The sequence below is a fragment of the Protopterus annectens genome, chromosome 3.part1, assembly GCF_019279795.1.
Source record: "Protopterus annectens isolate FY-2018-M chromosome 3.part1, PAN1.0, whole genome shotgun sequence".
NCBI classification, from domain to species: Eukaryota; Metazoa; Chordata; order Ceratodontiformes; family Protopteridae; genus Protopterus; species Protopterus annectens.
Window position 1 is genome coordinate 1,566,359,969 of NC_056732.1, and position 23,385 is coordinate 1,566,383,353.

The following is a 23,385-nucleotide window of genomic DNA, read 5'->3' on the forward strand; positions in this document are numbered from 1 at the left end:
TGTGTGGAGGGGTATGTTAGTTGGGGATTAATTTACTTATTGGCATCCTCTGCCCATCAGAGAAATGGGGGCCGGGCCATGGATGAATTTGTGATTTCCCATCCAATGAGTAAGATTTCTTTTGAACAGGATAAGGGATGAACTCTGCTTCACATAGACGGGCAGCTCATTCCAGAACACAGGGATCCTTTAAGGCACATATTGGTCCCTCAGAAGGTTTATGTTGCAGGCAAAGTTCAGGTCCTTGGATCTAGTGTTTCTGGTGTTGTTTGTCTTACGGATGTGCAAGAGATCCATCAGCAGTCATTCACAGGAAGCCCTATATGCTAGACATAGATCGCCTTTCAGTAACCTGTAGGGGACTGAGTATAGAGATAGGACAGTGTATTCATGCCCTGGATTCTCCTGGGGATCCCAAAGTAATGCTGTTGCCTTTACGGCAATTTATTTCCTAGTGGTCTGTTGCCCCCCCGATCCATGTATTGCAGTTGGTGCCATTATAGCACTTAGAGTTATGTCCATTATTCACCTTCCCAATCACAATCATGCTATTCTGTGCCTTAGGTTACTATTACCTGGTGTCCAGTGTACTCCCTGTCCCCATGGTAATGTTGGTGTCAGTGTGGTATAGTGTATCTCCCATAACCCCCTCCCCTGGTCCTTATGGTGATGGTGGTGCCAGTACAGCACTTTTCAGCATTATTCTCCTTGGTGTCTAATTGCGTCCCCCACCCTGGTCCCCATGTTGATGGTGGTACCAACATGGCACTTTTACAGTAAACCCTGGGGGCTAGTGGCTCCCCCACCACATTTGTGCTCATGGTTGAACATGGCCTTTTGACCATGCTCACTACTGCAACATATTGGGGATGGCCATGACAATCTACATGGCTATATGATTTCTTGAATGGTTCTGGGGAGCAATCACATAGCTAATTAGCATATACCTCTCTCTCAGGACACCTCATTAGCATTCCACAAGGCCACAGGGCCAGTCCTTGGTGGTGCTGCACGTTATCTTGTTGGAGGACTGTGCAACACTATATGAAGGTGCCTTATGAATACAAAGTACTTACTGCAACATGTACACAGCCTTGTACTTGTAGCGGTGGGTTTACAAATCCAGCCCTTTAATTTTGCTGAATAGTTCATCTCAGTAGATATGGCCTGTTTTCACAGGAGACTTGACATTGTATTCATACTAAGAGAAATTTGATGAAGATAGCAAGGAAGCTTTTCTGTTCTTTTTGATAGATGCCATGTGATCTTTACATCAACCTGAGCTGCCACCCACTTAGGCCTTTGAGACCTCAGCTGACCATCTCGTCCAATGGATGGTAGAATGATTCCTAGTTACCTCTGAAACTTTGTTGTCAATAACAGTATCACAAAGCCTATTTATTGATTGTTCAAGTTGCCAAATTAGGATCCTGCATATTGCTTGCAGAGGAATATCCATGCTTCATTACAGTTTGTACAAGGAGTCAGATACAGATCTTGACCAGTTTATTTTGTGCTGTACTTCATTTCTGGATCTTTTCAGTTCAGGTAATAAGACATGCAACCAAAATTTAATTTGGTGTATTTAAATATCTCAGGAATAAGTGACCATAATTGTGTTTTGTGGAATTGTTCTGTTCACATACATTACACAAATCATTTTTACATAGAGAGTGCTCCCACACACTCCACACACAAATTCTGACATATTAGAACTCTAATGTGGGGCAATCTCATGGAAGAAAGAATGTCCCTCCCCACTGAGGCTCTCATTCTTGATGCAAGTTGCAGCGTGTGTGGGGTCAGACTTTCTTACATTGGTCAGTGCAAGCGGGTTTACCCCTCAACAAAATTAACATCCCTTTATAAATTTTGCACAAGCAGAACCAATCTAACAAAATGTAATTTCATCCACCTGTTTTAGGTACATTTAGGATTAGTGTGACAACAGTTAGTTTATATAACCCCCAGGCTAACTTCACATACTATGCTGCCATGTGACCCAGAGTAGAGTTAGACACCTATAAAAGGTACGAAATGGAGAATCAGTTTTGCACAAAGGGTAGTATATAGTGTTAAGCAAAATTACATACTAAATTGAAGCATGCATCTTAATAAAAAGATATTTGTTTCTTTTCTATTTAGATGTCCATTTGGCTTTAGTGGCTTCAACTGCAGTGAATGTAAGTACAATATAAATTACTTTTTTTCCAACTCTTTCATGTGCATGTGTGTTCAAAATTAGTTTGTTGAGGGAGATGGAATTCAAAGTTCTTGTGGGATATGTATTAAGTCTTCTGACAGAATTATATTTGGTGCATTCCATCTAAATATTGTATGTAACACTACCTGAATTTTGGTTGTTAAGGTGTAGCTGCAACATAGGAACCATTTTACAATAGTTTGAGTAAGATCTGTAATAGCAACAAGATGGAAAGTTTCATATAGAAGTTGCAAAGTTGGAAAATAAATCTGCTCAGCCTTATTTAATCTGTACAAAGGAGAGAAAACCTGGACAACCAAATTAAAAAAAACAATCTTATAGTTATTTATGACATGGTCTGGCACATATGGCTCACTCTACAAAGGCCTTGCTCCCACAAAGCAGTATTCTGCGAATCAGAGACATGTTAACAGTAATGAGGAAACACCTTATTATTAGCTAATTTACATGACCTGCATGTCATGGTAGTTAACTGCTACAGCTGCATCACGTAGTCCTTCTAATCCTTCTCCCCTCAGTCACTCTCACCCACATACGTGCACACATTCAAACAAAACACACACATATGCACACAAGCATGTAGACACCCCCCACACACATACACACACACGCACACACACACACACACACACACACACACACACACACACACGCACACACGAGCACACACACATGCACACACACACGCACACACACACACACACACACACACACACACACACACACGACAGTTCTCATACCCATCTCATACCCATGGATAAACACCGTGTTTATCCATCTGTAACACACTGAGGAAGGCATATTCTGCCGAAACCGGTCTGTGGTTATTTGGGTTTACAAATAAACCTTTATATATTGTATTTTTGACTCTGCATCATTCCTGCTTTTTCTTCTGGCCTGTCTGTTTTTCTGGATATTTGGTTTGGGCAGTGCATCCCCCACCTGCATAGAACTTGGTTTGTGTACTGTTTTACCCTCATCCATGGCTTTAGTGACTTTCTCGAAGAAGTCCACCAGATTTAGTAGGCATGACCTTCCCTTGACAAAGTTGAATTGGGTCGGATCCAATGTTTGGAGGTTTACTATGTCATTATTTATCAGGTCCTTGATTATTCTTTCTATGGCATTGCAAGTAAGACTAGTCAAGCTTATGGGTCTGTAATTTCGCAGGTCAGTTAATGCTCCTCCCTTATGCAGAGCGATGACTGTAGATGTTCTCCACTTTATCAGGAAAAAAACAGTCTGGAAGCTGTAGTTAAATAGAAATCCTATTGTGCCTGATAGGTCCAGATTTAAACTATTTAAAGGAGAACCACACCTACAGACTCAAAAAACATGTTTATTTAATCATGGTTTGGTGTTTCCTAGATTTTAACACCACTCTGGGACTATTTACAGTTTTTTAAATATTTTTATACATCATTTCTGAGTCTGACCACATGGGGTCTGGCATCTTGAAGTAATTCTGATTGTTTAGTCTCCCTCTAGGTATCCCAAAATGCAGTGCTCATCTGTAAAAAAGTTACATCACCAAGCCTCTTTCTTCCTAAAGCTCCTGTCACTGCATTGATTTTACATGCATACACTGCTGTATTTCAGCCAGTTAGTTTTATGTAACATTTCATGCTCTTCAATGACTACTTAAAACACAAACAGTGCAAATGCCAGAGAACAGATTTTTAATGCTGCTTCTTTTTAGAATGGCTAAATATTTTTTTTTTGTGAAGACTAAATTGTACTTTGACTCAGTGCTAAGGGTAATTTGAGCTGTTACCTGCTGTGATTGACAGCTCACAGCTGGAGGTTTGACTCATGTACTGTTTCCTTGTTCTAGCCTTTCTGTAGGGGCAGGGGAAAGACTAGGGAGCTGTGACATCACAGGATGGGTGGGTTTTTAGGACAGTCATAGTGATGTCAGTTTAGGGAGGCAGCTGGCCAGAAAACTACCTATATTCAGTGGCCTTGATGACATCAAAGAATTGGAGACTGCAGCAAGGGCGGGATAAAAGTTTTTTGAAAGTGAAACTGCCACAGTATAGTTAAGGTACTGTTCTAGTGAAGAGAAACAGTCCATTTAAAATATTTTAAATGTTGTGTTGTTGTTTATTCATAGCAGGTGCAATAAATAGGGAAAAAAGGGACAGAGAAGTTGAGCATTTAATAACAGAATCCTGTTATTATCCTTTAAGAGGCAACCTGATATATAATTGGGCCCCACTGATGCTGTGTTTTTAGTTTTAGAGAATGCAGTGACTACCTGCTTATTGGAGATAATTTGTGGAGGAGTGCTGGAGGATATTTCTTGGGGGAGAACTGGCTGAGATAGGGAAGTGAATTTCAGCTGAATTTATTGGTCAGCAGATTTGCTATATCTTCTGGCTGAGTATAGGAAATGCCGGTTCTATGTTCAGCCATTGAATGGCAATATCTCCGAATGGCATTACATCAAAAATGCCATTTAGTGAAACTCCTCCCCTGCTAATTATATATACCAAGTCCAGGATTGCACTACAGTGGGGAAAGTGCAAATTTCCCGAGCCCTACAGTAATGCAATCTTACTCAAACAGTTTGATGAATAGCATGTTTGATGAAACATGCCATTCAATGCTTTTTCCATTTGATGACTGAACATAGACCTGGAAATGCCATCTATTACTAATTCCACACATTGTTGGGTGTTGCCCCTAAGACTGTGGATATAAATGAAAAATGACTTCCTGTTGTCTTCTGCTTTGGAGGCTATTTTTACCGTGAAGTCTGCATTCAATGACTTAACTAGTTTCCCGATTCACTTGTTTATACTAATGAGGGACCTATTGCTGTGCTGTGAACATTCCCTCTTACTTCTTGACAAGATTTTTTCTTTTGTTGAACAACCTATTAAGACCAGGGATCTACCAGGTTGGCTTGCTTTTCAGTTTGACCTTGGCTTATTTTGGTTTGGTACAGCCATTTCTATGTAGTTGTTTATGGGCATACAGGGCTGTTATGTTTTCCTCTGCATAGGCATCTGTGCTTTCTGGATTTGAAGGAGCTTGGACTATAGCTATGATATCACTTAATAGGAGGTAGTTTGCCTTAAAAAAGTTCTTAAAGTTTTTGGGGTTAGGTGTGGGTCCAGTTTTACCTTAATTTTTTAGGGACACCACTTTGCCATCTGATTTTACCATTGGGGACATCACACATGGGAAGCGTGCAATGCTCTCCCATATTTGTGAGTAAAGGATCTAGAATATTTGTTCCCATAGTGGGAGTGCAGACTAGCTGCTCCAGGGTATTTGAATTCACAAAGTCAAGAAATCATTGGGCTTGTATGTTAGTGGTTGCGTATGTCTTCCAGTTTATGGAGGGGTAGCTACAATTACTATGAGTATGGTATTGGGCTGGATGGTGAGTGATTCAAGTAACTATAGGCATGATCTGTGGGTTTCCTGGTTCATGGAGGCAGACCTGTAGCTTGCAAGAATATGGTAATGAATTTTTCCCATTGTTAGTTGGACATGGAGTTGCTCAAGCATATCATATTGTTTAACTAGCCTTGATGTGAGCTTATCCTTTATGTAGATAGCTATACCTCCACTTTTCACTCTTTCATGTTCTGTAGGTGAACAAAATATATGATAGATGTTACAGCCATGCACTCCTGGAGTAAACCATGTTTCAGTAACTACATAGATGTCACATTCATCAGGGAGAGGAGAGCTGCTAGGGAGTGCAGTTTTTTGTTGAGACTCCTAGCATTGAGCAGTAACACCTTTAGCTTGTCCTGAGTAGCTTTTGTTATGTTGGAAGGTCTGTCTGTGTGGCAATGCCTATAAAAGGGCAATATAGGGGTGGATGATGTTTTTGTCAGTATCTGAAAGCCTAGAGGTGACAGATGGACACCATTCCTGGCAAATCAGCATGGCCTGTCCAAGATGTCCTCCAAGACCAACCAATATTGAACCCCTTTAAAATGACACCAGTGGATAAGCTAATTGTTAAAGTCGATCATTTTCCTTTTTGTATTGTGGCATCATCCGTGGGGAAGGTAGAATGCTGCTCAATGTTAGGCTCATACCTGCCTGTGGCACATATTCTGAGAGTTCAGTCATGTCTCTCTTCATACAGTTATGAATGAGACAAAAAAACAGGTAATACAGTCACCAGCTAGGAACAGGAAGACCACACCAGAATGGTACAAAATCCACACTTTATTCCAAGTTTAGCGCTTTATTCCCCATTCAAGGGACTTCTTCAGAACAGTAAACCAAAGCACACATCCAGCCATTTATAAACCCACCCCAATTAAACAATTAAAATAGTTTAATCAATTTTCTAAAACCAATTCATGCTTTCAGGTAGAAGAGAAAAAGAACATTACATATATATTTACCAAATATCACATAAAACTCATTCCTTTAAAACTTTGAAATCCTGAATTCATAATTCCATAAAAAACATATCATTAAAAAGGATACCATAAAAAAGAGGATCATTCCTATTATACCTTGAATTATTACCCTAAAATATTGTGTAACTTTAAAATGCATGAGATGCTGATCATGTCATTAATGTCTGGATACTGAGATGTATTTAAAAACAATTGCCACCTCAGTTCCAGTACATCTAAATGTACATCCAAAATTCTACCCTGCACATCCTTGAGTAGTTGTTGAATCACCAGAAACTTAAACTGGTGTCCCTGACATTCCTCTAATTGACTGTAGAGGGAACTAGTAGTTCTTTTGTTTTTAATATCACCCACATGTTCTCCAATCCTTACTTTAAATTTTCTACAGGTTTTACCATGTAAAATATGGGACAATCTTTACATTTTTCCACATAAATCACATTACTGCTGCTACAGTTAAAATGCCCCTTGATGCAAATTGCCTTTCCATTGATGTTAACATTTCCCCCTTTTCAAAAATGGATGAACAGTAAACACGTGTATTACATTGGTAATTCCCAACTCTCCTATTACATGTGTCATACCCTGTCCCCCTCTCCAAGATGTTTTTCAATGATCTATCTTTTCTGAATACAACTCTGGGGGCTTTTCCCACTTTTTGTGCAATATTTGCATCAAACTGCAATATTTCCCAATTATTTTTGACAATGTCAAGAATTGCTTTTGCCACACCATTGTAAGTGATTATTTAGCTCAGACAGGTATTGGATTTATCTAGTGCACCACATTGGGGTCCACAAGTTCCGTTTCCCAAAATAGGCTTGTATATACCTTGATTAGGTTTACTTTTTACTTCGATGCTAACATCACTCCACAAACTATTTGGACACCCTCTCTGCTTGAACATTTGCACAATAAATTCCAATTCACTGAAGAACTCTTCTTGTAAACTAACCATTCTGGCAGCCCGCACCATTTGCCCCTTGACTACAGACTTCTTTTGATGGTGCGCGTGCTAGCTGCTATAATCCAAGTAGGAATTGGAAAAGGTGGGTTTCCTAAAAATCTTAGTTATGAACCTTTTATTCACCTGATCCAATTCCAAGTCAACATCCAAGTAATTAATCCTGAACCTATTATATTCAAAGGTGAATTTCGAAAAATATACAGTTTCATTGATGTACACCAAAAGCTCTTTTAAGCTAGCCTCAGTTCCCTTCATATAGTCCAAGGAGATATGTCTCAGGTCATTTATGCCCACAAAAATATGACTGAGTCATACTGCCACTTAGAGGTAAGTGACCTCAATACTTGCGTGATCTGGCAGATCCTGGTCCCTGTCATGCAGCTAACTGTAACTTCTGTTTATTCAGCCTTGTAAGGGGGACATCATTGTGTGTCACAATGGCTTCACCAAAAACTAGAATGTTTGGTTGTGAAATGTTTCACCTTATGGGCTTGGTAGATGAGACACAATGAAATGTGGCTTTATGAGTTGTCTTGGTAAGTGTCTTGTTTGTGTACATGCAGAGTTTCTGAGGACTGCTCATGAGAGGCCTTTGATGTTGCATGTGAGCACCTCCACATATGTAGGTCTATGTGTATGGTCCTTAGTGGGTGTGGTGAGAGGTGTGTTTGAGTGAGCTTTTCCTGAAGAGAGTGCTTTTACTGCATCATTGAGTTGCTCCAAGATGGACTCAGCATTGAGTTCAGTCTTAGCTGGCAGAGGCTTGATGGCATTCAGTGCTGTCTCCCTAACAATGGTCTCTCTGGCTTACAGCTGCAAGTAGTGTTCCACCCAGCATTCCATCTGCTTGGTTCTGTCCTTCAAGACCTTACTTGTGGATGACTTAAGTGGAGTGCTCTTCTTTTGTGATGGGCTGATGGCTTGCTTGATCTTGTTGTATATTCCTCACATATTACCAATGTCCATGGCCTGCTGAATCTTGAAGCAAAGTTGGTGCCAACCATTGTTTAGACACCATGAGCTACCTGCTGCACTTGACTCTGAGCACACTGGAGTGCCTGCAAGTTCTCCTCATTGGGCAAGGACCTGTATGCAGCCAGTGCTCTTCTTCTCAGTTAGGGGTGTACGTATTTCAGTGTGGGCTTCAAACCAATCAGCACACTTGACAGTCTTCTTCCCAGAGATAGATATTGCAGTGTTATAGACAGCATCCCACAGTTTCCCCATCAATTGTTGGTGTCAGTATCATCCAGGCAGGACAAAGCCTCTTCAAGTGCTTGAACAAACTTGTGTACTTTAGAAGGGTCACTAGTCTTGTCTAGATCAATGCATGGCCTCCCTTCCTTTGCATCTGAATGTTCACCTTACCACACATGAGCAAGTGGTCGATAAGACAGTCTGCGCTGTGGTAACTGTGTGTTACCCTGACACTGCCTAAACTGTTGCATTTGGTGAGGACAAGGTCAAGTTCATGCCCATATTTCAATCTTGGGTGCTGCCATGAAACTTTGTGCTGTGGTTTGACATTGAAGAAGGTGTTGGTTATGTAGAGGTCATACTGCGAACAAAGTTCAAGGAGACAATGTCCATTTTCATTCATCTTTCATGTTCTGAACTGTCCCTGACAAGATGGACAGTTGTGATGGCCATTGCCAACTCTGGCATTAAAATCGCCATGAATGAATAATGGTTCATGGGAAGGGATCTTACTGATGGCTGCACTAAGTTTATCATAGAACTTGTCTTTGACTTCCTGGGTGGAAGTCAAAGTAGGAGCGTAGAGACTGAAGATGCTGACCATGGCCACTGGTGTTTGTAGCTGAATTTTCAGCAATCTCTCATTTCCCATATTTGGTGGTATGACTGAGCCAACAAGGTTGTTTCTGATTGCAAAACCAGCACCATGTTTCCTGGTCTCTTCTGGAAGCTTTCCATGCCAGAAAAAAGTAAGGTCTTTCTCCCTGAGACATCCAATGGATGGCAGCCTTGTTTCTTGGAGAGCCACAATGTCCATCTGCAATCTGCACTGCTTGTTGCTAATGACTTCTGTCTTCCAATCATCAGTGATGTTCTGTAGATCTTCTTTAAGGCCGGGAGTCATCGTCCTTACTTTCCATGTGCCTAGGCTAAAGGCTGGTTTATTTTGTTGTTTTTTTGTTTTTCCAGGTGTATGGTTAATGATCCTTCTGTTGGGGGTTCCCTAAGCCCAACACACCTAGTGGACCAAGTGGACTGTGGTGAGGCAGTGCCTATTTGTCTGAGGTCTGCCCAGATTAAGACAGGTGGTAGCTGCCCAATGAGATCAAAGGATCTCTCTCACCATCGGAAGCAGCCCGTGGTGCCTCACTCTAGGCCAATTGAGTGCATTGGCTTATTACCAGTAACTGCTACTTCCAGTCTTGTGTCACTGCTCACAGATCGAAGCTGGAGTGTCCTCTCCAGGGCACAGACCTAGGCAACTGAATTTGAGGAAGCAGCTGATGCCAAGCAGCAGGTTCTCTCTCTCTCTCTCTTTTCAGTAGAGGCCCAGGGAGAGAAGGTCCACAACAGATTCAAAAACATTTTAACAGTTATTGAGTAATTTAATACAAGGGAAGAAAGCCCCACAGCAGAATAAATATTTACAATGAGTTAAGGAGAAAGGTTGCAGAAAAACACACGTAACATTTTACAGTTGCTGATAAGTACTTATATACAAGGGGAGAAAATCCCTACAACAGATAAAAACACAAATAGAATGAAATACATTTACAGAAATTTTACTAGGATAAATTGTGATTGAGAATACAATATGTGCTGCAAGTAGTAAGACATACTGCAGATGTGGATAGCCTATGTCAAGTAAAGTGCTACATAAGTTATTCAAAATATTGACTATATATCCAATAATGTATGGAGGTGGAAAATATTACAATAGTCTGCTGCCAGAATAGAAAGAGGAATAGAAAATGATGAAGAGGAATAATGAGCAGGAAGGAAAATTAAGGACATAGAGAGAGAGAGATGATTATTATTGATTATTATTAGAAAGATGCAAATATTATGGAAGGACACAAGGGGAAAATAAATTATAGTAAGTATTGGCTGAAGAGATAAAAAGATGTGCATTAGCAGTATGGTTTCATTAAAGTAAGAGCTTTTGGTGTTAGACCATTACTATCTGCTAAGATACGGAGATGTTAGTGAATTTAGAGTGATAAAAGCGTAGTTATAGTGAGTAGGTGGTCATGCATCTGTTTTGAGAGTTGTGTATGCAAATTTCCAGGTGTCCGATGCATATGTTTTTAGATTGTTCTTGAAATTGGAAAGGTTGCTAGCATGTTTAATGGATAAAGGGACAAAGTTCCAGGAGTGGGCTGCATAGCTGGAATAGAGAGAAGTCCCATGCTGATAGGTATGGTTTGTAGGAGTGAAAAACATTTTGTTTCTAGATTGAAGTAGCCTGGTAGGAGTATGTATGCAATAAGTTTAGTAGGGCTTTATTTTTATTTTTTATTATTATTTAACATTTGTTTGCCAGAATAGTCCGACTGGACAACAAGTGTCCATTTTCAGCGGAGTCCTGTGGAGAAAAGCACTACAAGTTTACAGAGAGAAAAAAATTACAAAAGAGACATTACAGAGTAGTAGCATACAGATTGTACAATTTACACAGTTATTATACAATAAGGGGACAGTACCCATTTTGTTTGAAAATACAAATGCATTACTGAGTAGTAGCATATAAATTGTAGAATTTACAGCAGTTAGTATACAATAAGAGGTTATTACCTCTTTTAGTTGAAAATACAAGTGTACAAAATATACAGTGAGAGTAGATAAGAACCTGGTAGAGCATTGCAAGATATTTCACAATTGAATAAGAGTATATAAATGTTTAAGTTTCCATATATACATTCAAGCAAATATACAAGTAAGAGCAGATATATATATATATATATATATATATATATATATATATATATATATATATATATATATATATATATATATATATATATATACACACACACACACACACACACACACACACACACACACACACACACACACACATACATACACTCATATATAGGTATTGCTCACACATGGACAGGTATAGTTAGAGTGTGTTGTTTATGTTGTCCAGGACAGATGGGGTGTAGAAATAGTAAGTGGGTGAGGCTTTAGGGAGATCAATTACAGTTGCATAGATGGTTGGTGAAGAGGTATGTTTTAAGTAGGCTTTTGAAGGAGGATGTGGAGTTTTGTAGTCTGAGGTCAGAGGGAAGGTTGTTCCATATTTTTGCTATTTCATGGGCAAATAGTGATTAACCAGAGTTGTTTTTGCATGTGATGGTTTCGATTAAGGCTTTGTTGGAGGACCAAAGTTGTCTATTTGAATTGTAGAAGTTCAGCATGCCAGTTAGGTCAGGGATTTTATAGGGATAGTACAGAATTAAATGAGTTAGGCTGAGTTGATGGTACCTTAATAGGTTTGGAAATTCAAACCAGTGCAAGGTTGTATGGAAAGTCAGTGGAGGAATTGTGATTTGTTATTGGTAGTGAATCTAGCAATTTTATTGTAACAGATGGAAAGTTTATTAAGGTCAGTTTTGTAAAGATTAGTTAGAATTGGGGATGCATAAAGTAGAGTAGATAGGAGGTGGGTCCTGGCTATTGCAATTCGAGATTCAGTGGTTAGATAACTTACAGCGATAGAGGAGGGACCTAGCTTTTTGTGGACTTTAGTGTTGGTTGTTGATGTGTGCTTTGTGAATCTGAGTTGCTAGTTAATGGTAAGTCCTAGGAATTTAGCCTCAGTGACGGGTAATTTGGGTTTTGTTGCTGAAGAGTACAGAGAAGGTATGGTTGCTCATTTTAGTAGGGTGGAATAGCATTAGTTGTGTTTTCTTGGGATTTAGTATGAGTTGTGAGTTTTTAATCCAGTTCTCTATTTCAGAAAAGATTTCTTGGGCTTTTTGTTGGAGAGTTGAATGTTGGGTGCAGAGCATATGAGGGTTGTGTCATCAGCGTATTGGACTATGTCGGCTTTAGAAGTAGCTAAGTGGAATTGGTTTGTGAAGGTATTGAAAAGTAGGGGGGCCTAGGATTGATCCTTGTGGCACACCGAAGTAGGTTGGGAGTGGGGTGGGAATAGAGACTTATGCCATTTGATGGATTTTTGGTGGTTATCTAAATAGCTTTTAAACCAGAGTAGGTTGAGGTTGTTAAGGCTGAGGTCAGAGAGACAAGATAGTAGTTTATTCTATGAGACTGTGTTGAATACCTTGGATAAAGCTAGGAAGGTAGCTGAGACTAATTTACCTAGATTCCTGTGGGAGTTTATAGTATTGGTGAATTTGAGTAGGGCAGTGGTAGTGCTGTGGGATGGGCAAAATCTGTTTTGGGTTGAGGAGAGAAGGTTGTTGGTGAGGAAATAGACAGGAACTGGTGATGAATACATCTTTCTAAGATCTTAGAGAGGGGTGAGAGGATTGCAATTGGTTGATAGTTGGAAAGGCCTAGGGAGGGGGCACCTTTGTGGAATGGTATAATATATGAGCTTTTCCACAGGGATGGAACAGTGTGTTCAGTGATGGATCTATTTATTAGAAGTGAAATGGGATAGGCTATAGCTATGGATGCAATTTGGTGGTATTCGTCAAGAAGGCTATTGACTGCAAGGGTGGTTGATTTGAGTTTGGCTAGGAGTTTTTGGATAGTAAAGGTTGGAACAGATGTAAGTGTGAAAGATACGGTATTGATTTGGGCCTGAGATGGTTGTGGAGTACTGGAGGAAGTGATGTTGTTTAAGAGTTTGAGTATTGAGGAGGCTATGTCCAGGTCTGTACCTGTTATATCGGGGTGGGAGTGATGGTTCTTCCGGGCTATAAGATGTTATTTATTGTTGCCCAGAATTTTTGCAGTTTGGTATTGTATTTGTTTTGTTGAGTGATATAGTAATTTTGTTTATCAAGCTTAACCTGCTTTTTGGCTTTGTTCCAGAGCTTGTGAAAGGTTTGCCTAGTTGCAGGTGATCTGGTATGGCTCTAGGTTTTCCAGGCTTATCCCTGGCTTTAAGTAGGGCTCTTGTGGAGTTCTGGAGCCAAGGGGTGGGGTTGCTACATATCCTGATTGTTTTTAAGGGGGCTAGTTGGCTGAGGATATTTAGGAATGTGGAAGTGAAGTAATCAACTGCTTTGTCTAATGAAAGGGTTTTGATGGGAGACCAGCTGCAATCTTGCAAGGCTCTTATGAAGTGGTCTCTAGGAAAATTTTTGTTAGAGCGGGTTTGTAGAAGGAATGGAGAGTTAATTATTTTAATTTTGTGCCTGAGGATAAAAGTGGGGCTGTGGTCACTTAGAGAGTTTGGTAGGGTGCCACATTGATGGGCAGTATTTTGCTGATTTGTGAGGATCCAATCAAGTATAGATTCTCTTTTTGTGGCTTTATCAATGCATGTGGGAGCATCTATAAGTTGTGTGAAGTTATATAGGTTAATGTGGTGGGTGAGGGTGGGAGAGTGGATGGAGTTCCAGTCAATGTTTACTTCATCTAGCATGATAGTTTCTTGAGGGAGGGAGTATGAGGCCCAGTGAAGTATGAATTCTAGGGTGGTTAGATTGTCATCCAGGGGTATATAGATACCAAGTAGTTTTATGTGCTTATGTTGGTTAAGGGAGAGTTGATTTTGTGAAGTAAAGCTAAGCCTCTGCCTCTTTTACATAGCCGATCTTCCCTGAAAATGTTATACCCAGGTGGGGTGATGGAATTATCTTTAATATGTGGTTTTAAGCCAATTCTCTGTGATGAGAATAATATCAGGGTTATATAAGGAGATGGCAGAGTGAAGGTCTTCTATTTTATTCGTGATACTGTGGGTATTCATATTTATCATCAGTAAGTCGGTGGGTTTGTGCTTAGTTGAATAGTGGTGGGTACATAGCTTATTAGCAGGGGTTGCTGGCCTGGGGTTGGGGTGAATGTCTCCTCCTAGTAGTAGCTGGGTAGTTATACAGGTGATAGTTTTCATGTATTGGATGATTAGGTAGTGAAATTGTAGACTTGGTTGCATTTTAGATGGACAAAAGTACATGGAAGTCTGCCGCGGTGGTACGGCGGTAGCATTGTTACCTCACAGCAAGAGGTTCTCCCGTTCGATTCTCGGCTTGGCTTGGGAGTGCCTTCTGTGTGGAGTCTACATGTCCTCGCTGCAGTTGGCTAGCGTTCGAAAGACATGCGTGTGTAAATGGGCATGCTTTTGTTGAACATTGGGCGTCGAGCTGGCACCTCGGCGTTTCGTAAAAAAAAAAAAAAATCTACTGCCAATCATTAGCGGAACAGAGTTCCACTGTGGCGACCCCTTACCGGGAAAAAGTCAAAAGACAAACAACAACAAGAAGTGGTACATGGAAGGGACATGGTATATGGGGGGGTTGGGTGTATATGGTAGGATATATGCTTATGTGAGTGGGGGTGATAGTAATGTTGTGGGTTAGGGTGGGGGATTTGGGGTGGATACAGTGAGTGATTGTGAGGAGTTAAGAGGCACTAATGGTGGCTATGGAGGGACAGGTGAATATGCAGGTTAATCCCAGGAGGGTATAGTGCAGGTGAAACTGGGGGTAGTGAGACATAGGGGGAGTAAGGTTGTGGAGGTAGAGGAGATATTTATATTTGGTGAGGGTGTGAGTTGGGTGAATAGGAGATATGGGTGTGGATATTGAATGGTAGGTGGGCTGGAGTGGTGGGAAGTGGAAGGGCATGTCTAGATGGTGCTGAGGGATGTAATTATTGGCTAATGGGAGGATGAAGGGAGAGTCTTTGTAAAGGAGGTTACCTGTAAATTCAGGGGTCTACCTCAACCCATCGAAATTATGTTTCAGCGAAACTTAATTAAGTGAGCTCTTTTTCACGAAAGTGCATTTTTTTCAAAAATGCACTTTCGCAGAAAGGCAACTAAGTGCACAGCAACGGGGGCTGTTGCTTAGATCGCAGCACAGTGGGATCTTGGAGTGAGAATATAAAAGTAGCGGGGATGTGTTTTTTTTTTGTGTGTGTGTTTTTCTTTTTGTTTTCGGTTAATTTCTTTTTTGTGAAAGTGCATTTTTGAAAAAATGCACTTTTGTGAAAAAGAGTTCCCCTAATTAAGTTTCGTTGAAACTTAATATTGTTAGGTGAAAGTAGACCCAAATTCATAGTATTCAGGGGTGTGTGGGAATTGAGGACAGGGTAGGGGAGCAGTGTGAGCCCGTAGGGCGAACGGAGCAGGATGAGCCAGTCAAAGAATGTGCAATTCAAAAAAAAACTATCAGTTGCTCTGAAGTCACATATATAATGTTGGTTCTTCTTTAGTTACTAATGTTTTTTTGTCTTTAAAAAGGAGTGAGAGCCCTTCTTAATTTTACCAGTTGGATGCCCTCAGAAATTCTTGTCTGAGGGCTATGAGAGAATGAGTCAGCTATTGTTGAGTCAGAGACAGACTGGGAGGGTGGTGGGGATATATCACATGCCAAAAAAAAAAAAAACATTGCTTTTATTCTGGTTTGTATATTAATTTGTGCACTAGGAGTAGTTGTGTGTGAGTTGCTTAGGGCTAAGCAGTGCTGGGTTCTATTTGATACATTAGTGGCAAATTTTGCTATATTATTGTAGCATTGGTTTACGGTCAGATTTAATAAAGCCTACACAGTCCGTTTACACCATGTGTGTTTTGGATTCAATAAGTGGCTCTACATGGTGTTTAGAGCCACACAGAGTCGTGCAAACAAGGTAAACAATGTGGCATGCTAATTACAGCATAAGCAGCTGAATTGTATGCTAATTAACCAATCCAAGATGGAGGAGCTATTCAACAAGGTGTAAAGCAGCTCTGTAGACTAAGTGCTGGTTATCCCTTTGAATTCCAAAACCTGCTGGAATACAGCCATGGAAAGGAGTCTACACAGAAACAATGTTCGAGGCTGCTGCTATTTTAATTCATGTGTATGGGCAACAGGCTAAATTCTATGCTGCTTCTGCTACTAATAGACCAAGGCCAAGAATGATAAGAGTTTTTAGACCCCAGTTAACTTATCACAATCTATATGACATTGAAATTGTAGAGCACTACAGGGTGGAAAGAGACACACTACAGGAGCATTGCAACCTCTGTTGTCCTCAACTCAGAGCCATGGCAAACCAAGGAAAAATAAAATCCAAAAAACAAGTTGAGCCAGCAAACTGTGACCTGGAAATAACATTTATTAATTATTTAGCATAAAACAAGTAACCAGACCAGTTTCGGCTGGTAAAAAACACAGCCTTCATCAGTGTAAACCAGAAGAATCAAAAGCTACTGTTTAAATACATACAAGTGCAACTCCATTGGCTCATTTTCAAAATTGTGAAATAATAAAAAACTCAATAAAAACGTGATATGCTAGCTTGCTTTTAACTGAAACTGAATGTGAACCAAGCTCAATGAAAGTGATTGAATGCATTCTATTTAATTTAATTTAATCAATTAATCAATCATGCACATTAACTTTGGCGCCCTTTTGTAGTGCTTTTAATATATAAGCAGAAGTTTTCAGTGTTTTTATATTGTCTGATGAAGCGTAGTAGATGCTACGCGAAAGCCCTCACTTCAATAAACTTTTTTCTTGTTTGGACTACCTTTGGATTACTCTGAAATTTGTACCGGACTGTTTTATGCTGGCTAAACTGGATCTATTATTGAAAACTTGAAGTATTTCGTGGTGAGAGAACCTGGTGTCTATTATCTTATCATTTTTAAAATTGCTCATTAAGGCCAGGGGGGAACAATACACCTAGTTTTACAATCCATTTCTTTTCTTTAGAATCTAAAATAGAATGCCATCCGGTTTTGTTGGATGTATTGCCCTTAACCATTTCAATAATCATGAAAGTGAATTCTGCAGTTTTGTGTGCCAGACAGTGTTTATACAAAGCATTATTAGCTTTTTTATTTTTAATGTTACTTACATGTTCAGAAATTCTAAGCCTGAGGGGACGACATGTTTGTCCAATGTAAAAGGACCCGCAGGTGCATGTTGCCAAATAGACTAACCAGTCGCTGCTGCAATTAGCAAAAAATTGGATATCATAGACCATGGCACAATTTCTACTCGTAAATTGTTTAGACTTGATGATTTTATCACAATTGGTACAGTGGCCACATGGGAAGCAGCCAACCAAAGGTTCACCAGTCAATGTGGTTTGTTGCAAGTTAGTATGACCAGTGTCATGTGTATGTTTGTAATGATTGAAGCAAGATGCCAAGTTCTTACCTTTGCGAAATGAAAAAAGGCATCTGTCTGGTATTATGTTGGCTAATTCTTGATCACATTGTAATATGTTCCAGTGTCCATGTATGCTGTTGATTAATAAATCAGAGTTTCTGGCATAAGTGGTTACAAACCTGATAGGTTGTGGTTCATCCCTGTTCCGTGGTTTGTAGATTAACAAGTCCTCCCTGTGTAGTGTGTTGGCCCAGTAGGGTAGGTTTGGAAGCTCTGGCCCATTGGGTAAATGTGGCACGATTATATGAACCAGATTTCAATTATTTTTTGGTTGGTCTTGCAGAACATGTCCTCACCAACAACGTCTTCTTTTATCAGGATACTTGCTATTAGCAGACTAAAGGGACAGCAATGGGGGCATTCTTTTCTCCCATCTATGCTGACCTCTTTATGGCCTTCATTGAAGATCAAATCATTTATGACAACAGCCACAACATATATTTGGATGAAATCGACATCTGGAGATGTTATCTGGTGATTGCTGGATGGTATGGAGAGCAGATGTGGAGTATTTAACCAAATTCATTTCTTACCTGAATGATAACAAATGGGGTCTACACTTTACAGTAAATTATCATGTAAGTACCATTACCTTTCTTGATGTTTTGATTAATAGACAACCTGATCATACTTTAAGCACACAGGTCTTCAGGAAGTACCCAGAATACAACACTGTCCTCCATGCATCGAGCTTCCATCCACCTCACATTGCTAGAATCATCCTGAAATCTCAATTTATACGTATGAGACGGATTTGTTCCCATAAAGCCTCTTTTCAAGAACACAGACGGGACCTGACTAACAAATTCAGATCCAGGGGATACCAGATGGGACATGTTCTGCAAGCCAGCAACTGGGCCAACACACTACACAGGGAGGACTTGTTAACCTACAAACCACGGAACAGGGATGAACCACAACCTATCAGGTTTGTAACCACTTATGCCAGAAACTCTGATTTATTAATCAACAGCATACATAGACACTGGAACATATTACAATGTGATCATGAATTAGCCAACATAATACCGGACAGATGCCTTTTTTCATTTCGCAAAGGTAAGAACTTGGCATCTTGCTTCAGTCATTACAAACATACACATGACACTGGTCATGCTCACTTGTAACAAACCACATTGACTGGTGAACCTTTGGTTGGCTGCTTCCCATGTGGCCACTACCAATTGTGATAAAGTCACCAAGTCTAAACAATTTATGAGTAGAAATTGTGCCATGGTCTATGATATCCAATTTTTTGCTAATTGCAGCAGCGACTGGTTAGTGTATTTGGCAACATGCACCTGTGGGTCCTTTGACATTGGACAAACATCTCGTCCTCTCAGGCTTAGAATTTCTGAACATGTAAGTAACATTAAAAATAAAAAAGCTAATAATGCTTTGTATAAACACTGTCTGGCACACAAAACTGCAGAATTCACTTTCATGATTATTGATATGGTTAAGGGCAATAAATCCAACAAAACTGGATGGCATTCTATTTTAGATTCTAAAGAAAAGAAATGGATTGTAAAACTAGGTGGATTGTTCACACCTGGCCTTAATGAGCAATTTTGAAAATGAGCCAATGGAGTTGCACTTGTATGTATTTAAACAGTAGCATTTGATTCTTCTGGTTTACACTGATGAAGGCTGTGTTTTTTACCAGCCAAAACCGGTCTGGTTACTTGTTTTATGCTAAATAATTAATAAATGTTATTTCCAGGTCACAGTTTGCTGGCTCAACTTGTTTTTTGGATTTGATTTGCTTTTTGGAGCTGTGCAATTGTCCTCGTGCAGGAGGTTGATTTTGGGTGTTGCACTGCTTACCACATCCTGCTGGGGGCCTGTGAACCTGATGCTGGCTGCATGATTGTCTCTGCAGTCCCAAATATTGTTTCTTCATTTTTGCTCATTTTTTGCTCTACAAGCCATCTGGATTATAATTTTATCATTTGGAGGATTTTCCATTAGAATATCTGGACATCTGGAAGATACATGGTATCAAACTTAACTTTATTTTTCATTTGGTTCGAAGCAGTTTGGTGTGTCGGCCTAACATATGTGCAGCATCAGCACCTCATCTGCTGAAACTCTACAACTTGTGCATCTTAAAAGGTACTGTTTTGACTTTATATGGAACAACTTCCATTTATTTGGGTTATAGTTCGTTTGGGCTAACAGTCGCTGGCAAACATACTGCTTAAACGGTTCCTTTCTTTACGGACTCGTTTTTGTACATTTTTGGCCATTTTCTGGACAATTGGGAAGTCGGCGCTTCTGTACGGCATTTTATGACCAGGGGATGGATGTTGTTGACATTCTCATGATTCCTCTAAACTTTTTTATATGAATATTAAGGGGCCATTGGTTTAACAGGATTACATCAAGACGGCCGAGTTGGATGTGTTTTTCTCTGGCACTCATCTAACTATTTGGTTGGGATTGTGTATGCAATATCGGACTATCCATTGAATATTTAATTTATACTGGTCCGATTTCTGAAGCAGACCGCAATGTCGTTGGACATTATATTGGTTTTTATATCTGTTTTTTCTGATCACATTTGCAACAATACTGTGATTATTTAGGTAGTGGTCAACCATTTTATACTTAGGATTGCCTGTTTATTTTTACAGCAGAACACATTATTGTAAGTGAATTTTGTCCTTTGCTTGTTGGCTTATGCTCAAATGATTTTTGCATTAGGTATATAGTGAACTAGATATCAAGCTCAGGGCGACAGTTCTATGTATTTGTGGGTCCTTACAAAATCTTTTGGTCAATTTTCTTACTGTCTGGTCAGGAATGGATATTTAAATATTGGACGGCCGAAAGCTGGTCCTCTTTACAACAGTTTTATTTTTGATGAGACCGGAGGGTCATTGAACATATTATTGCTGGTTTGATTGTTTTTCCAATAATTTAACAATTTCTGATCAGGAAGGCAGACCGCCATACGCATAGGTATTTTAAGTTTTCATTAATAGCATATTTTATTTGTTTTTCACTGTCTAACAGTCTGTTGTACAATTCTTTGCTATTTGGCATAAGGCACATGGGGAATTTGATATCAGGAATTGATTCCTAAGGGTTTTATAATTGCTTCATAGGACTTTCTCAATAGCTAGGGCATTAAGGCTTGTGGCAGGTATAACATTCATTCAATATTTGATGCTTTTGGCTATATCACAACCATAGCCTTATAACTGTTCATTTAGCACCAGTTGTCACAGCATTATTACTTTTGATCCATTTTGGATCGACTGGTATGTTCACCCTATTTTGCATGACTGTTTGCATAATCTTTGGAGTATATTTAAACTTAATCAGGATTTCTCCATAATCTATTTCTCATGTTATACTCCAGGTAATTGTCTTACATGATGTATGCTTTTGAACACAACCTTAGCCCAACTATATTCCACTGAGTCCGGTGGCAGTTGTCCCATGAGTTCATAGTTCCTAACTATTGATTTGGTTTTGGGACACTTCCCATTTAATTATTGGTTGGCACCTTGGTCTCTTTGACTTTATTTGATGTCCACTGCTTTTTTACTGGTCTTGTGTTATACTGTTGCTCCAAGGTTATGATAACAAAATAATGGTTATATGCCTATTGGGGCTAGCTGTACTCCTTACTATTTCTCCATAACTACAAGAGTACTCTCTTCTGCTGAACCAGGGTTTTGTCTTTTGACCCTTCATAGTTTTGATTCAATATAAATAGATCCAACAATTGCTTTTTGCCCAGACAGCAGGTTCCTACATTTTTGTGAAGGGACGTAGCAAATTTGAAACTGGCCAGTACTTGGCCTTCATTTACCTTGGCTGTTATTGTCCCTTCGGGTTAATGCTATTATTGTCAAATATCTGTATGGACACAAATATATTGTCAAAAGTTTTATGAATACTTGATTCTTTGTTTTTCTGAGCTTAATATTGAACAAAATTATTATAATTGCTATTAGCAATCTTTAATAAAGTACTAACATGGATTTATTTAGTTTAGTTTCGGGTCTATCAGAAGATAGAGAGGACCTTGGAGCTTTTGGTCTGGGTCCTGCTACAAACAATGGTAATATTAGTGACCCCTTGGGGCCAGAGTCGACTTGTGGTCTAACCTGTGACAAGCTGCATAAGTATCTTAAATCTTTAAGATCTAATGTATGGCACTCAAAGCTTTTCAAGGCTTATATGGCCAAAGGCATCACACCAAGAGGGCTCAGAATCAGAATACAACCACATGTGGGTGAGGCTGACCAGGAGTTAAATAGTCAATGGGCAGCTGTGCAACAACAGGCCACAATGTCCTTTGTTGAAGCTTTGGCCAAGTACCATGATAGAGTAATTGACCGTGAGATCAATATAGTCACTGAATTGTGCAATGAAGTACAACAATTTGAGGGTGACAGTTTTTTTACCAAACATTTGAACAAGGTGGCAAATGATCTTAGCAACCTTGAGGAGCAGCTCTAGATCAGAAAAATCAAAAAATTCCAGCGTGATCTACTAGATTACCAGGGTGCCAATCCTTTTAGTAATTCTAACAAACATGTTAGATTTACACCAAATCCAGCTAGAACTCCAAAAAGAAAAAGGCCCAGGCCTATCCTTAGGAAACAGACTACAGACCATGGTTCATCCACTGATGACCCATCATCCTGCACAGACAGTGATATACACTTAGCATCAGATTCACCAACCGCCAAAAGGACGCAGGGATTTTTCCCTTTAGGACAAAATATAAACGAGGGGGGAGGAAGCACAGGAAAAATCAACAACATCCAAAGTCTGTTGAAACTAGTAACGCAGAAATAAACAAGAATGCAAATGCAAATGTTCTAAATTTATCAGACTTTGTCTTGTGACCCACTCATTTGTCTATTCTCAATAAAGGTCTTACTTTTATCCCTGATTTTGTGGTTTCTGAGGATGTCCTGGCACAAGACGTTATGTCTTTTTGCAGAAGTCTAAATCTTAAGCTACAGTTTGGCGATGTGGATGGTAATTAAAATACTGACAAATTTTTATACCACAAATCCAGATACCTACCTCCCATGCATCTTATTGTACACCAGTTTCAGAGAAGCATTCTCAAAGATCTGTACTATTCTAGCTCTGACTTTCGTTTCAAACCTAACAACCTGTCATTGAGTGAGAAACAGGCAATTTTCGAATTACAGAACAACAAGGACATAGTCATCATTTCTGCTGACAAAGGTGGGGCAGTAGTACTCATGAACTGGTCAAACTATGATAAGGAGGCCAAGAGACAACTTTTGGACAAACGCTATTATGATGAAATGTCAATCAACCCCACTTTTAGATTTAAGAAACAGATTGATGATTTTTTTGTCCATTGCTAGGGATGAAGGTATCATTACAGCCAATGTGTTGCAGCAGCTAACAATTCAGGACTCTGCTAATCAATACATCTATTTTTTACCCAAGATACACAAGGATCCAGTTAATCCACCAGGTAGACCTATTGTGTCAGGTAGGGGATACATCACG

General features: G+C 39.6%; 1 protein-coding gene across 1 annotated transcript in view; it reads left to right on the forward strand.

The window, feature by feature from the left end:
* The window catches only part of LOC122797805 (protein HEG-like), a 1,359,008-nt gene that overhangs the window by 1,153,495 nt on the left and 182,128 nt on the right, over positions 1-23,385 (forward strand). Inside the window, exon 9 of the mRNA XM_044066326.1 lies at positions 2,146-2,183. Coding sequence (XP_043922261.1) covers positions 2,146-2,183 — 38 coding nt within the window. The remainder of the gene's footprint in view (positions 1-2,145; positions 2,184-23,385) is intronic.